A 16,620-nucleotide genomic window follows, 5' to 3' on the forward strand; every position below is an offset into this window, starting at 1 on the left:
TTCCCTTAAGTACATTTTGTTGATAATTTTAGCATAGCAGAACGAATGTTAGTCCAGATCCATTGTGTCAGAAGGACAAAAGGTTTATTGATTTTGCAACAAAGTGAAGAATAAAAACAGGTGACACATTTTATTACATTTAATATTGTATATATTCAGTGATCTCCTGTGTGTGCCTTTCATGTGTGTGTGTGTCCTGTTCACATCCCTCATTAAGATCATCCATCAGGTCACACAAGCTGTCCACCAGCTCCTCCAACAGAGCATAAACCTGCCAGATAGATTAGATAAACATTAATGTATTCACACCTGGAAGACCCTGAACAGTACTTGAGAGACTTAGTGCAGAGGATTCACATGAGACAATCTTTAAAAACAAATGGTCAGAACAAAGCAGCAGACGCTGACATCGTGACACATAATCTCTAGTGTGGATCAAGGTCCAGAAACAGAGGATCCTACATTTCTCATATTGCCATTTGGATAGTGTCTTTAGACAGCCCACACCCCCATTTCACTTCATGCCAACAGTTTGTTAGGCAGCTTTTTAAGTCTCAAGTCCAACATGAGATAACCTCTGATTAAATCATCAGGGTGATTTTATCAGTCTTTGGCAAACTCTTTCAGAACCAAAGCAGATGTTTTGTCACTGTTCACAGGTTGAGTACTACTTATTATACTGAACTATGTGTGTGTGTGTGCCCCCCTGTGGAAGAAAATGCTCATAAAAAGACCTGCCTTTTTGTGTAGGAGCCTTGTGTTAATGTCCATCACCTCCAGCTCTACACTTTGGTCCTCAGGAGGACGCTGACTAATGCCCTCTGGACGGGTGTCAGTCAGTGAGGTTGATTCCTGCCCTTGCTTTTCTCTAGTGCGTTTCCCTGCTTCATCCCTTCTTTTCCCCTTTTTTCTGGCATCCTGTACACAGAATGGACAGATATAAATCAGACAGAGTTAGATGAGAGACAGATGTGAATGGGCTATGAATGAAAGTGGGTTTTTCCACTAAGCATGCACAAGGGTTGAACTTCTAGACTAAGTTTGCTGACAAAAGTGGTTGCATGTGTGTGCCACTCACATGTCCAGAAAAAAACTGTGTGTCCACAAATGTGATTGTGAAAACAGAACAACTCATCTGAGATGGACTGACACACAGAGAAAAAGACTGCTGTGGTCTGACGACTCCACGTTTCAAATTGATTTTGGAAATCATAAACTTTGTCTCCTCCAGACTAAAGAGGAAAAGAACCATCCTGATTGCTACCAGCGCAAAATACAAAACGCAGCACCTGTGATGTATGTGGGTGTGTTAGTGCCCCTGGAATGGGTAACTTTCACATCTGTGAAGGCACAATTAATGCTGAAAGGTTCATACAGGTTTTGGAGCAACATGTGCTGCCATTCAGATGACATCTTGCTCAGGGACGTCACTGCTTATTCCAGCAAGTCCCTGCCAAGCTACATTCACATGTTACAACAGTGTGACTTCATAGTAAAAGAGTGCAGGTACTGGACTGGTGCGCCTGCAGTCCAGTCCCGTCTCCCACTGAAAATGTTTGGCACATTATGAAGTGCAAACTATGACGACCAGACAGAGACCCCAGACTGTTGAGCAACTGAGAAAAAAAGAAAAAAAAACATCTATGCTTATCAGTGTGAACATTAAATATTATATATTCAATTTAGATCCTAAAGCTTGTGTGCTATTTAATGATATCCTGTGCTGTTTGAGTTAAACATATAGCTGTGTGTGTGCATGGATCGCAGATGGCTTGGACTGGTCCGGGTGCTATTAACTCACACCCTGGGCACACAATTGGAGGACAGGTGCACATTTTCACGCAGTGGTCTGTTACCATGGTACCCTGTGAGTAATAAGACTGTACCTTACCTATGACTCAGCCATCACAGAGAGAAGAAGATCACTCAGCAAAATGTACAGTCTCACAAACAAGACTGTGTCTCTAGTCTATTTTTAAATTTAATATTATATCTTTTTTTTTTGTCTTTGATAGCTGACAGTGGAAACATGTAACGGGCCAGATTCACACCAAGAGCGTTAATGTGGGTTTTACTGAGCCACCAAGACACAGCATCTTGAATATCTGAGAACAATACAGTCAGCATCCTCGTTAACATTCTCAGTCCCTGTGCTGGCAATGAAAAGTTAGTCGAATTGAGTAAATAGGACAATGTAAAGTGGCTGGGTATAATGAGCAAGGATGCAGGCAAAACAATCATCTGCATTCTATTGAATGGGTGCTACTAAGAGGCATTTTTTGCTAGTTATCTCACCAGACTAGTAACACTTCAAAAACATTTATGGCCACTACCATATTATATTGCCAATTATATTATATTACTATTCTCTGGGCACAGAACGCAGGATGGGTGCTACAGCTTTCTATGTTCAGGGGGAGGACTGAATGTGGGATGGCTGGGTTAACACTACATATCAGATGGTTAGCATGGCACGCACACATACACACCAAAGGACACACACATTCTCACAAATGTGCATGAATTAGTCATGAACACTAAAAATATTGGTTAGACAGTTACATTGGTGGCGCAGGTGGCAAATTAAACTGAGATCCAATGGACAGAGCAAACAAAGCTTCTTGAGAACAGAATTCAGAAAACACACTGATTTTTTTCCCAGAAAACTAACCTATAGAACAAAATATTGCAGGTACATGCATCACTGACAGCCAGGCAGCGGGCCGGCTTGTGGTGAGGCAGTCAATAGTGACAAGAACATAAAAGCTGCGTTGTTTTGCGAGGGCAGAAGAATGAATGATGAACTGACAGCTTGTTTGAAGTGGTAACACTGGCTCACAGTTGGCTCAGCTGAAAGTCAGCTGAAGTGATGTGTCATATCTTTGCAAAACATGTTACTTCATTCATACTCACAGATAAAACACTTTTGAATTTGCTGCCAGCAAGTGGCAAAAAAACACATCTGCCTTATTTCCCCTCACCTCCATGGATTTTTCAGTAGTTGTTGGCTTGTTAACATCTTTAAATCTGGACCTTGCACCACTCCTCTCCTCTTTAGCAGCAGCTCCTGCTGCTCCTGCATCTCTGTTGTCAGCCATATCTGTGATGTAATACCACAGTAGTAAGCAGCATGAATTGAATATCTTCCAGAGTGTGTGTGTGTGTGTGTGTGCATGTGTGTCCGTGTGTGTATGAAAGTCTCTGAGTCTCACCAGTTTCAGAGATTTGGGATTCTTCCATTTTGCCAATCCATGTGTCTCTCTCTGGAAGGCCCAGCAGGTTTCTGAGCCTGATGGCCTCAATAACCATCATGTCCAGCAGTTTCCTCCACAGCTGCTGCCTGCAGGGGGCACCATGCACCAGCATAAGTTTGGCTGTGTCATATACACACACTCAAACAGGTGTGGTGCAAGGGTGTGTGTATGAGACAGCCAAGAGGCTGTGATCAATATACTACATGGCTCATGTGTGTTGATGCATCACCCTATAGCTGCTGCTGTTAGATGGTGTTTCAATTCAGAAGGTTCAGAAAGCTGCAGGAGCACAGAGTTGAGCCGGGCCAGCCTCTTCTCCTGAGCAGACTCTTGATCGGGCAGAGACAGCACAACCTTAAGTAGGGATTGAATGGACTAATATGTTACGTCTCTGATGCATCAGCATGGTATAAAATTGGTACACGGTGCATTTGAAGAGACTATAACCTACTAAGTGAATCAGTCTGTTGATTTACTATTTCATGTACTGTCTGAAGAGCTATTATGTACTGTAACACTACATAATGTCTCCACCTGTTGGAGTGTATCAACAGAAAGGTCCCAGGAGCGTCCCGGATTCATTTCTTGCCACAGTCTCTTTAGGTCCTCCACTGGCTCATCAAGGTACTGCAACTGAAACAATTATAGAGCAGTAATGAAAGTATAAACATGTAACCAGAACAATACCATTAACAGAAATTACTGTCACATTACAGTATAATAATAGCCAGTTATCCTACTCTAACAACGGTGATGCATTTTTATTCACTACTCAGGGGAAGAGGAGAAACATGTGTGCAAAATGTGCCAATGTGAACAGCCAAGAAAGCTGTAATCATCCTAATATCTGGTAATGACAGATGTGACTTTGTAAGGCAAAGTCTCCCATTCATCCCAATTACGGGTTAGATGACCTATAATGAGAGATAATACATCACTCTTAATATTTGGTTACAAATGTTGTTTCAAGTCGTTCAATCCCATGTCGACTGTTATTAGTTAATGAGCTATCATGAATTATTATGGCAGTAATGTAAGTGTGGAGTACAAAATGAATAGGGACTCGTCATAAAATGATGAGAGATGGGGCAGTTATAAGGGCTGATCTTGCTCTTGCCCACAGTTAGTAAGAAAGTCAAAAAGAACAACACGATGAATGTGTCCATTAATGGGTCATCTCACACTGAATGAGGTGGTGTGACTATGATTCAGACTGAATTAAACATGAACAAAGAGATGTCTGATACACCAGAGATATATGATGTATGATGACCAAAGTGTATCAAACTAAACAAACTTGCAAATTTATAGGATCATTTTCTGTAGGCAGTGCTGATTATATTTATGTTGTGTACAAACCCTAACGTGATTTTGTACAAAATGGTTTGGTTTTGTACAAATGGTAAAAATTTACCTACAACTTCACTGATCAGTGTGTGTTTGATGCATCAATCAAATTGCTTGCACCTGCAGGATTTACCTTAGGGTTTCTCCTCAAAAACTCTTGCTCCTCAGTGATGTAAAGTTCTGCAGGAGAACTGGGTCTCTCTGGGGTTTGGACACCCTGCAGAACCTCATGCACAATCGACCGACACAGTTTTCCTAATACTATGTTCTCCAGTTTTGTCTGCTTGTGCAAACACAACAGAAAGAAAACCAAAAACACGTATGAGTTTCTGTTGAAAACCTTGAAAACCAGACACAGTTTAAGTGTACACCACCTCTATGAAAAGCCTCTGGTCTGCCGTTTTGTCCTGATACAGAGCCACTCCCCTCAGCGTGACCTGCATGGAGGCTCCTTGCAGCAGCACTGGGTGGGTGTTCAGCTGCCACAGTTCAGTTTTAATGCCGGGCTCCTCTGACTTAAATATGAACTCCATCTGCTGTGTGTGACCTGGAAGGATCACACCTTGAATGGGAGAGGAAGCAAAATGGAAAGCAGGGTTGAGTACTGTATGAAAAACATGGCACGAAGGGCTGACACAGGGACAAACATCGTATGACAGAAGAGTGGGGCCAGTATGTTTGCTTGTACCAGAGGAGGAGTTGAAGTAGAAGCAGGGATTCTTTGTTTGTGATCGCAGATTAGGAAAGTTGCTAGGCATGAGAAGCTGCTGCCAGCTGTAGAAGATGGCTGTACTGCCGTCATTTTGCAGCTCCAGGTGAGATGAGGCAGTTTCTCCAGTCAGGGCCTCAAATATTATTGTGGCACTGATTCCTACTTCTCCCTTATCAGTGAGTGTTGGAAAGCAAAAGAGTGTCACAAATCAAAGCAATATCATTTAGTCATATGTTTGAATATGTGTGTGGAGATATTTGCTACAAGATACAGACACAAATGTGGAAAATGTCACTTGTAAAAAACAGACTGTGTGTATATGCTTGTTTGGCTCTATCTATAAATAATGCCTAAGTCTTAATATGCTGCTCTGTGTCCCATTCATCCCATTACAGGCAGGCTTTTACTGTGAAGGGACAGCTTCAGGGAATTTTAATGCAACTCCAGAAATGTTAGAATCATGTTTTTTTCCTTGTGCTTCTCTCATTTCCTCCCTCTCCCCTACCTGTCTCTGTATGTTTTGTTGTGTGTCCTACCTGAATCAATCTGGAGTAGTTAGTTCCCAAGAGAATTTTTGTATTTAGTCAACTTCATTAAGAGACTTTTTTAAAATGGTGTATATGTTTATTCTGTATGTAAAGACTAATTGCTAACTTTACAGCTGAGTGTCTGCTTATTTTGGCGTCCTAGTTTTTGGTAGAACTTAACTGGGAAAAGTGTGATTCGTGGTAGACTGATGAAAACAGTGTTTGTGACATTGGAAATTATAGTGAATTTATCAGGACAGCAGGTAGACACGAATTTTTGCGAATCTACCTGGCTTGGGGAATTCATACTTGCCAAGCTTAAAGGGCAGTCAGTACCTGGTTAGTATTAGAGTTTCCAGTCCAGGTAGCAAGTTGACCACAGAACCTCAAGGCAGGAATAAGCAGAGCATCTGACTGAACATTATCATACTGTGCCAGTGGATCACTATGGGAGACAATGAGACAGCAGTCCATGAGTCAGACGGTTAGGAACTGAGTATGTTAGTCATAGTTGTGTCATAGATCAGAGTTTGAATCCTTCAAAGGACACAGCCCACAAGCTGAAAACCAGACTTCTCTGAGTTTAAGTATTTCTTGACTGACTTTCAGGCTTAAGGAAGGTACTCTCAAATGGATCACAAAGTGTAAAGACCAGTAGTAGGCAGGGACAGCTTTCCTGACATGAGTTTATTGCACATGTTGGGACAATTAACTTTAATGCACTGAGTCCTACATAAATGAAAAGTTTAGAATTTATTTCTCCAGCTTTGTCGGCCTGATTTTGACTCATTGAGTTTAGAAAAAGTTGGTCTTTTGAAGTATGGCAAATATCTAATAAATCAGTAAAGCAGAGCAAAGAGCTTTTTCTCACAGGTTCTCATTCTTCATCTCCTTGTGCTCCTTCTCCTCTTCTTCCTCCTCTATTAAGGGACTACAACACACTGTGACAAAAGGGGATGGCTTACTGGAGCCAATCACCTCCAGTCTGTCAATGTCCTGTAAGCAAAGTGACATAGAGCAGTGGTTTTGAAGGAAGAGGTCAGGTCATATGTCCTAGCCACTCATGTCCACAAAGTGTCCCGGAGAAGACAAAACCAGGTAATGAACCTTCAACATGACAGGATGGGGTGTTGTTGAACACACTGTTGAGAAATATTATATTATTATAATATTTACATTCATATTTGTGCTACATTTTACTGTAATTGCTTTACGTCCTTTTCCTAAAAATATTACACTTCTAAAAGTTCTCTGAAATAACTTATCATTCAGAACAGTGGCCTGTCACCAAATTATGTACTGGGCCGAGTGAAATAAATAACACAAATACGATCTGTTGTCCTCCCCATCCTCCAGTGGTTCAGAATTGTCTGCTTTTGTAGGTAACACTGGAGGCTTCTTTTCACCGCTTTCTCTCTCCTCCCCCCCTTACTACTTACCATCCTCTCTCTTCTTTTCTGTTTTGATAATGCCTCCCCATCCCCATCATCATCATCTCTTTCCCTTTAGACACAGTATGTCACAAAGCCATAGACAAGTAAGCTGCTGGCAGGACAATCTGTCTCTGTGTGTTAGTTAGAAGGTACTTCAGATCACCTCAGACTCACATTAGCCACTAGCACGACAGAACACACTGCTACCATTTACTGTTATGTCACCGGTGTGTGTTTGTGTGTGTGTGTGTGTGTGTGTGTGTGTGTGTGTGTGTGAAAGAAAGAATGAAAATGGGAGAAATAGTGGGATAGAACAAAAGATATAATTTGAATAAATTGTATCATAATCAGCACCTGTTACTTAAAGTGTTAATGGGATTAAGTGGGAACTGGCTGTGCGCATTTGACTAAGTGTTTACCCTCCAGAGCTTCCTGCCCCTACTGATAGAGTCATTGTAATGCACAGAAAGCAGCAAGGCACGTTTGGTCCCTTTTCTTGGACTCTGTTACCTCACAGATCTCAACACACTATTCTATGACTGGACACGCTCCCGATTTCATAATTGTACCGTCTCTTTGTCAGCATAGTATGTGAACAGACATGAGTGTTCAAGGAAGATCTCCAGAGCTTCATTAATATCATTGTGCATGTATATGTTTTGAAGGCAGTAAAATATACCATCAAACATTGACACAACAGAATATTAGCAATTATGTGTCTGTGTTTATGTCCGTCTACTTGCATGTATATCTTTACTTGTCTGGGCATGCAAGTACATCTTGTCTGCTTTGCCCATGTGCTGCAGTTTGTTCCTTGTAAGGAAAACCAAGAACAGTGTGCTCAAGTTTGTGAAGATACAGGCTGGTCATGAGCAGCTAGCAGCTCGAGCAGCTAGAGACAGAGTGTCCTGAGGGTGTGAGCAGCTTCAGTGGGATGCGTGGTTGGACAACAAGTGGTTTGTGCAACAACAAATGATGCACAATCTGGATCTGTGCTGTGCATATGAAATTAAGTGCTTGTCATTGTTTGAGACAACAGAAAAAAAAAATCTAACGTGAATAAAATGTGATTTGAATTGTGGCTTTAGGTGAGATTAGACGCATTCAGACTGTCATGTGCCTCCTGGGAAGGCACAGAAGAATTGCAAAGGAAGTGCACATGGAGGTGAAGTGACAGGTACAGATGCCAGTGCTCTGACTACAAGGGAAAAGTTGATGTAATGTGGACCACTGATTTGGCCAGCTCATGAACACAGATGGAACTGCAACTCTGGCTGTGAGATACAGCACACTGAAGCAGTTTGGATTTAAAAAAAGGCTTACAGCCCAATTTGAGTCAAATATAATATATACTCAGAGTCATAACTCAGTCGAGTGGGATACTTTGCTCCTAGAAAACAAAACTGAAAGTAACATTTTGTGCACTCAACTAAGACATACATTATCTGCGGCAGCTCGACTCTGTTGCTATTAAGCTACCTATAGGCCAATTTATATGCTGATACTGATGTAGCTGCACTTGGCTTGGCCTGTTTATTGGTCCAAGTTTCAGTCAAAGCTTTTATCGTTTTCAACCGTTTACATTTCCACAACTTGTTATGAAATGGTGTGAGTTTGACACCAAAACATAGGGAGCAAAGGTAAAGAGGACCAGCTACATTTATTTTTCTGGTTTGCACGCTTGTGTTACCGGTTTGTAAATGTCCATATCCTGTAGCACCTCTTTGAGCTCCTGGCACTGGTACAACAGGTGTTCATCCTGGTCCCAAGTCCAAGAGGCTGGACGCAGAGTCTCAAAACAAATTATTCCTACGGAATGAAACATTTTCCATAGAGAAAATACAGTTATGCTCAGTTGAGAGTAGCACCACTAGGTTTCAAGTGACGGCACTATCAGAAGGAACAGGCTGAAGGGAATACATTTAAAGACATGGCGTACTGTGTGTCTGTGTGCACCTGCTTCCTGCCGTATGCTTTGTGGTTGGGCTACATGTGTGACAGGTTCCCGCCTGCCCTGCTCTGTCTGAGTAAGAGTGGCTGTGATGCCACTCATTTCATCTCCATAACGCTGGGGGAGACTCCAAAACTCGCTGCCAACACGGTGGCCCTAAGACATTGGGGTAAAGACACACATGACTGAAGATGCTACAGAGGAAATGATAACTGAGTTTTAAAGTTTTTAGTGATTGCAGAACTGCAACAAACATGAGATACAAGTCTGACAGACTAAAGACACAGTGGATCAGGCAAAGCAGATGTGTGGCATACATATCCAGAATGGATGAGTGGCATGACTTGGTTTAGAATTTCCCTCTGCTCCTGAGTTTGTCTGAAATGGTTATCTTGGTTCATCAGCAGGTTTTCGACTGGCCTGTTGAGCAAGTCTTTAGATAGAAATAGAGGAGACATTAATGACTACTTCAAATCAAATAATTGTTTGGAAATCAACAAATATCTTGCTCTTTAATTTGGTTAAAATGAGAAACCCGAGATTAGGCATGTGTGACAGTTCATTTAGATTCAGGTATGTTTTTATTTAATAATATAAAGCCCTTTGTTTTTCTGGTGTATTGTTAAAGCAGGGACATGAGTTTGTTGTGGCTTCTCTCACATGTTCCTTGTACACATATTAAGGATCTAATAACAATAATGGTACTATTTCACCAGCTCACCTGATAAGAAGCCCTGCTGCCGTCTGCGTTGAGTCATATGTGTTTGCCAGTGCTGCAGGGCATTACCCTGAGTGTTGCTGTAGCCTGAGCGAAAGCCACACCCATTATCCTCAGATTCAGAGTGATGCCTCCCTGGGGCCTCAGATGGAGGATCTTTCTGTGATTTTGGTATTCGCTTGACCAACTGGATGGTGGAGAGAGCATAGAACACAGCAAAATTACACCATATAGCCTAAAGTACTAGGCGTAAACCTCTTATTATTATTATTGAATTCAAGCTTGATATGTGGCTGTCTTTCAGGGGTTGGGCTTGGCCTCTTATTTCCAGTGAAGGGAAATCTTAATGCTTCAGCATACCAAAACATTTTGGACAATGCTATGCTTCCAACTTTGTGGCAACAGTTTGGGGAAGGCCCTTTTCTATTCCAGCATAACTGTCTCCCAGTGCACAAAGCAAAGTCCATAATGACTGACCTCACAAAAGCTCTACTGAATGAATGGGCAAAAATTCCCACAGAAACTCCAAAATCTTGTGGAAAGCCTTCACGGAAGAGTGGAAGCTGTTATGGCAGGTAAAACGTGTATTTAAAATGTGTATTTAGAATGCAATGTCATTGGTGTAATGGTCAGGTGTCCCAAAACTTCTGTCTGTATAGTGTACATGGACTATTTGGGGTTTGATTATTTTAGATAATGTATGTAAAGAATAATAATTTTTTTTCTTTGAACATTATCCTTGTTCCCATTGTATTTGTTCTGAATGTACCTCTGTCTCTCCTTTGGCCTCCAGATAATTTCTGAAATCATCTAAACTACCCAGGATACTGTGTGGAAGAACCAGGCCTTGGTCATCAAACCGAAGCCCTTCCATCCCTGAAAAGAAAAGAATATGGACAGGAACAAAATAGCAGTTTTATCCTTAATAATGCATATTATGACTAGGATAACATCTCAGAATATAGCAGTATGTTATTATCCACAAGTCAAAGCAATACCACTAACCTGTGTAGTCCAGAGGTTGATTGTCTGCGTCCAGGTTCACTGGATGAGACACTGCCCTTCGCACAGCATTTCTAACTTCATCCGCTGGCTGTGTCTTATGCACACAAGCCATGAGCACTGGTTTTTGATGGCCCTTGGGTGGCCTTGGTATACAAAACTGCGGGCATAATCACATACTCAGTTACATATACAACTGTTTTAAAATTAAAGTACCTTGATTCCACACACACATGATTTGCATTTCATCTGGGAGGGAAAGTAATTTTCCAACTAATGCTAAAAACTACATATGGATGAAGTGGGTTTACTTTATTAAGGTCTCGTGGGTCATCTTTACGAGAGGAGGTTTTGGACTGGTCATCACCCGACATGTACAACTTTGCTGATATTTTTAAGTTCTTGTTCTCTGGAGGAGAAGAGAGAAAGTGTTAAATTTTACCACACTTAGCACTACGGTGCTCAAAGAATATAGTCTACCTGTCTCTGTAATGTCCACACACAGAGATTATAATGAATCACATTGTTTCTGAGTGATTTTAATGTTTTAAAATGAAAAGAGGTTCTGATTGTGCACATAGTACATCAGTGCTCTCTCGCCGTCTCTCTCACTCACATGCAGAGACAATGAAAGTACCCTGGAACACTAACATGGTTATGCAATTCTGTTCATTTTTCTCTATCCAGCTCACCCTCATTTTAGTTACCATGGCCACAATGACAATTAGTAGTCCTTGGCTTTTGAAAGTGTTTCACTTTGCTTCCGCCATATTTTCCTTCACAGACTCACAGTTATTCAGATAAGTCCTTTTCTTTGCTGCAGGCAAGATATACCACTGGCCCTTGAGGAAAATTGCGCAGTGCTTTTATATGTCTATTTATTTTGCTAATAAAGCCATCAAAATCCAGTCATGCTGACCTACTTTCTGACCAAGATTTTTTGCACTTGTCCCTCCCCATTTAAGGCATCTGCACTGACTAAGTGCTTCCCACTCTCGCTCTCACACTATAAAAACGGCAATGGAATGCAAGCAAGTATGTTTACTCAAATGCAATTTTGAGGTATTTGTTATATTACTTTAGACTTCTGCACCAGTTGCATTTCAGAGAGGAATGCTATACTTTTTATTCCACTGACACTATATTTATTATTATTAAATCACTACTACTTCGTCTGCAGATTAACATATGGATTGATTATCTGCCTGGTCTACAATTGGATGCATTATTCTTAACTTTTCCAATAATTCTTATCTGTGTATTTTTTGTACGTTTTTTTATTGCCAATAAAATTAGATACAAAAAATTATTATTTAAAGTAGTAGTAACATATAATAATACTGAAACTGCAAAGTAACTAGCAACTAAACTTATGAAATGTAGTGGCGAAAAAAGAAACATATTTGAGCCCAAAATGTAGATTAGTAGAGCTATGAAGTAGCAGAAAATGGAAATCTTCAAGTAAAGTACAAGCTCCTCAAAATAGTACTTAGTATAATGTACTCTGTTACTGTACATTCTATCAGTGGTTATTCTAACTAAACTTTTTATACGGATAGTTCTCCTTGATAACTGATCTGTTGCGGTATCAGGCCTGAAAAAAAAAAAATATTTTATATATATGTTGATCGAACCCAGTGAACATTCAGATAATTAACAATTTGAATGTAGGGCGTCTAACAGCATTTCTACACTGTGGGAAAGCCCTTTGTACTATGATAAACTGATGTTAGTTACACTACTGTATAAAAAGAGCTAAGGTTTCGTACAGGCGTGGGTTTGGACAGTTCCGCAAACGCTGCGCCTACAGACAGCAGGTCGACGGGCGAGACACAGACAGCGGTGAAAGAGAGACGCACAAAGTGTAGCTGACCTGAATGACTTGTAGGCCGAAATTCTGTCTTCGGTGACTCGGTGCGCCTCATTTGGTCTAACTGCCGTTAAAACAAGAGTCAGATAGTTAGCAGTGCTAACCAAGCTAGCTCAGTACTTCAGTTTCCTCTACGCGTAACCATGGCAACGGACGCTTCAAAACCACAGAGCGAAGAACAGTCTTTCTTTCTTTCTCTCCATATGAATAAATAAGCAAGTAAATCATGCATAAGATGGGAGCCTACGTGATCAAGAAAATAAATGGAACAGGGTGAAAGCAAGAGAAAAAAATAGGCCTAAATATATTATAAATTCTGTTATTATAGCTTATTATTAAATTAGAATACAGGCTTAATTTAACATATTTCATGAACTCTGTATATTGTACGTCTGAGACAGTACAAAATCAAGGAAGAAAACTTCTATGTTATACATGCAAAAGTAGATAAATATTTTTTGTAACTAGTGTAACCTACAGTAAGTTTAGAATTATAGCCATGTATACCACAATATGGTCTATGCTCACACGACAGCCAACATCAGGTTTCCTCAAAACACGGTGTTCTCCTGAAGAACACAACAACCCCCTCTGCCAATCAGTATGACGCGGTTCAACCACGGGGTTCAGGATAGCCTTTGCTATATAAAGACAGCTGACATCAGCCGAAGGCAAGCTTGAGTTGGACTATAAAACGTCAGATCACAGACTGTGCCCACTTTGTTGCGCGGAACCACGGGCGAAACCATCTCACAACGATGGAAATGAGCAGCATGTCCTCTGGCGCACAGACCACCTCCATCCCTGTTTCACACCAGCGCAACTGCTCCTCCATCGATGCTCCCCAGTTTCGTGGCAGTATGGACGGACAGTCCTCCAAAGTATTACTGGCTTACAAAAACGCGTCGCAGCACCTGAGTTCGTCAGGACTTAAAGCAGGCTTGGGGTTACTTAAAGTGGCCACGTCTCAATGGAAGCAAGAAAAGAAGACGCGCGCAGAGGCAACCGTAAGGCAACTGGCAACCAATGGCAGCCATCCTTGCAAGAGATCGCCTCTGGATCAGCTGGCATCTCTGGTTCTCCACGGTCAGACCCGGCAGCGCCACATTGGCCAAGACCCCCTTTACTCCACCAAGCCACAGAACTGCAAACGCATCGTGGTTCTTGGTGCGCCAAGGGTCGGCAAGACCTCCATCCTGAGAAGATACCTTCGGGACGGGTTTGTGGAGGAGTACAATCCCACCTCTGAGGATTTCCTCAGGAAACTGTTTCGTATCCGCGGAGAGGCGTACCAAATTGACATCCTTGACGCGTCCAGGGAAAGGGATTTCCCAGCAAAGCGGCGGTTGTCTATCCTCACTGGTGCGTACTGATTCAGTCCTAATCTTTGTTCTGCAAAAACTTAGAAATTTTTGTCAATTTTATTTGTCCAGAAACAAAGAATCAGTGCATGTGATGGGTGCATGCGTAAATACTATACTAAATTATTTGTGTCCAAGAGTGCATTAATATTCTTAAAAACAACGATTAGAGGAAAATAATTGATTTCTTGTTCGTTGTAATTTTTTTGCAGGGGACATTTTTCTTCTAGTATTTAGCCTTGATGACCGGAGCTCTTTCCAAGAGGTTTGCGCCCTGCGAAAGGAAATTCTGGCTGCTAAATCCAAGCTCACCAAATTCCCTGTGCCAGAGCAGTGTGCACAGCTGCACGTTCCCCTCGTAGTCTGCGCCAACAAGGTGGATCTGCTGGAGACTGAGAGAGAAGTATCGAAGGCAGAGGTGCTGCGAGCCCTCGGTGATGACTGCGCCTATTTTGAGACGTCTGCAAAGGACAGCACGAATCTAGAGAAAGTTTTCGAAACTTTGGCAAAGCGAGGCGGGCTTCCGACTGAAACTGGGCCGTCTCAGCACCGCAAAGTCTCCCTCCGTTCATACCAGGCATTGCGGACAGGCCGTGTGCCAGGTAAGGGGAGCCAGACGCCGGGACGCGATGATCCCTGTGGCGCCCTGTATCCGCTGGCCCGTCGGCCGAGTTTTAGCACGGATCTCCGACAAGTGACTGGGCTACATTCGGCAAGAAAGGCCGGCAAAGCAGTGGAAAAATGTCAGATACAGTGAGAGACATCTAGACTATGAGACCTGGTGTTACAGAGCGAATAAAACAACGAATATAAATCTGTATTCCTTTCAGGACAATGTATTATCATTATCCAATTACATGGACTTGAGATGATGTAATGAAAATAAAATATTTTTAATATCATAATGGCTTGCTTCTATCTATCTATCTATCTATCTGTGTGTGTGTGCTACCTATTCACATGGCTGTGAGTGAGAAAGTGGGAGGATGTTGAGTCAGGAACTTGATCATTTGATTATTGTATGACTGTTGCATAACTTATATTCAGAAATCTATTAGATAGCAACTCCTTCTCTCGCCCACTCTTTTGTAATCTTCCTGTGTGCACATGCGTGTGTGTTTGTGTGAGTGTGTGTTATGCAGGGAGTCGTGATTGCCAGAGGTCCAGAGCCTGAATCCCACACATAACCAGATTAAAGCCAGGGTTTCCTCCTGACACATACCTTCCCATCCTACTCTACATAAATGTGGTGTCAGATAGGCCTGTCACTCTGTGGGCCCCTCATGCACATCAGCTATGAGTCCACATGATAAATGCTGACCTGTTGCCTTTGTAACAGGCAAAGGGTATCTCCAAAAGTGTGTGTGTGAGAAATAAAAGATGCAAAGTTGATACAGCTTAATCACTCGATGATAATAACAAAGACGCCCTGCACACATCCATGTCTTAGTTGTGAATAAGCTGGGTGTTTTTGAGGTGTGTGCGTTGCGAGGTGAAGGTCGTTTGCTCCTCGAGCTGAGCTCTGTAATTGTTTTATCATCACAGACTGTAGGAAACAGGTTTCCATGGACACTGCTTTTGTGTTCATCTCAAGAATGATTTGTGCAGCAGAAAACAGATCACTTTTACAGGATGTTTACATTTTACCTTGCATGATCCCTATCTGCAAGCATTTTTTTCCTCCTGTGTACTCATTTTGTAACGTGCAAAATAAAATGACACAGCTTCTTGTGCGCAGTCATAAATGGACTAAAAGCACCCTTCCCACGGTGTCACCTAAAAGTAGTAATAAAAGTGCCAACTCTCCTATCCTTTCTTAACGCATCAAATGTGATAATTACACCACATTAATGCCCAGCTCCTTTGTGTATTTTCCTCAAAAACGAAAACATGTGGGAGCAGTTTCTCCACTCAGATGGCTCTAATTGGGCACCACAGTAAGGATGTGTGCTGTGGACATGTGAGTCATGACACCTGAAAGCCTCAGAACAATGTCTGTGCTGAGGTCATGCACAGCCTCAGACATCTGGAGACCACATCCAAAACCTATTTTCTGAATAAAAATAACCCCTCCTAATGCATGTAGGGAAAAATCAAGCTAATATCCACTTAAAATTTGGTGGATTAATAAAATGTATAATCATCAACAGCAGTCAAAGTCCTTCCCCAAACATCAATTACACTGGACCAAACATATAAACTCATTGATCCTCTGCCCCAAGATAAACATATATTTCATGTTAACATTGATCATTGTACATTACTTGTGTAAGCCCTGCTTAGTCATGACTCAGTTCAGTCTTGCCATCTACACATGGGTTAAGCAGTATTCATTGTCAACAGTGTCAAGTTTACCACTCAGATTTTTTGGTATTTTTGAAACAATGGGTCTTCCATTTCAGATAGAGGCAAAAGAAAAACAGGCTTCTCATTTCTAGTATGCCA

The 16,620-nt window shown here is 41.7% G+C and overlaps 2 protein-coding genes across 4 annotated transcripts; one reads left to right on the forward strand and one right to left on the reverse strand.

The window, feature by feature from the left end:
- Positions 1-63: 63 nt before the first annotated feature.
- On the reverse strand, positions 64-13,668 carry LOC124068531 (mycbp associated protein). Of its 3 annotated transcripts, none has more exons than XM_046406877.1 (20): positions 13,534-13,668; positions 12,818-12,878; positions 11,256-11,353; positions 10,948-11,104; positions 10,712-10,818; positions 9,946-10,129; positions 9,542-9,657; positions 9,230-9,380; positions 8,964-9,082; positions 6,712-6,836; positions 6,177-6,285; positions 5,290-5,482; positions 4,976-5,163; positions 4,735-4,881; positions 3,789-3,887; positions 3,484-3,608; positions 3,213-3,340; positions 2,982-3,100; positions 775-918; positions 64-271 (listed from the first exon to the last, which is right to left on the reverse strand). In XM_046406877.1, the coding sequence occupies exons 1-20, from the start codon at positions 13,561-13,563 to the stop codon at positions 140-142; spliced, it is 2,532 nt and encodes an 843-aa protein (XP_046262833.1). In that variant the 5' UTR covers positions 13,564-13,668; the 3' UTR covers positions 64-139. The 3 variants fall into 3 exon arrangements, with proteins under 3 accessions (XP_046262833.1, XP_046262827.1, XP_046262843.1); XM_046406871.1 differs by having other exon boundaries at positions 739-918; XM_046406887.1 differs by lacking the exon at positions 13,534-13,668 and adding an exon at positions 13,322-13,409 and having other exon boundaries at positions 739-918.
- si:dkey-27j5.5 (dexamethasone-induced Ras-related protein 1) lies at positions 13,573-15,022 on the forward strand. Its single transcript, XM_046406900.1, has 2 exons — positions 13,573-14,176; positions 14,388-15,022. Exons 1-2 carry the CDS (start codon positions 13,573-13,575, stop codon positions 14,930-14,932), a joined length of 1,149 nt encoding a protein of 382 aa, XP_046262856.1. The 3' UTR covers positions 14,933-15,022.
- Positions 15,023-16,620: the final 1,598 nt, after the last annotated feature.

The sequence above is a fragment of the Scatophagus argus genome, chromosome 2, assembly GCF_020382885.2.
Source record: "Scatophagus argus isolate fScaArg1 chromosome 2, fScaArg1.pri, whole genome shotgun sequence".
In the NCBI taxonomy this organism is placed as follows: Eukaryota; Metazoa; Chordata; class Actinopteri; family Scatophagidae; genus Scatophagus; species Scatophagus argus.

Excerpts from the sequence above, each read along its gene's own strand:
- LOC124068531 (XM_046406871.1), bottom strand. The coding sequence starts at position 13,563 with ATGGTTTCGCCCGTGGTTCCGCGCAACAAA. Across the intron at positions 9,658-9,945 it reads GCAGCAGGGCTTCTTATCAG|ACTTGCTCAACAGGCCAGTC; the intron begins GTGAGCTGGTGA and ends TTCTATCTAAAG. Across the intron at positions 9,083-9,229 it reads AAGCATACGGCAGGAAGCAG|GAATAATTTGTTTTGAGACT; the intron begins GTGCACACAGAC and ends TTCATTCCGTAG.
- si:dkey-27j5.5 (XM_046406900.1), top strand. The coding sequence starts at position 13,573 with ATGGAAATGAGCAGCATGTCCTCTGGCGCACAGACCACCTCCATCCCT. Across the intron at positions 14,177-14,387 it reads GCGGTTGTCTATCCTCACTG|GGGACATTTTTCTTCTAGTA; the intron begins GTGCGTACTGAT and ends ATTTTTTTGCAG.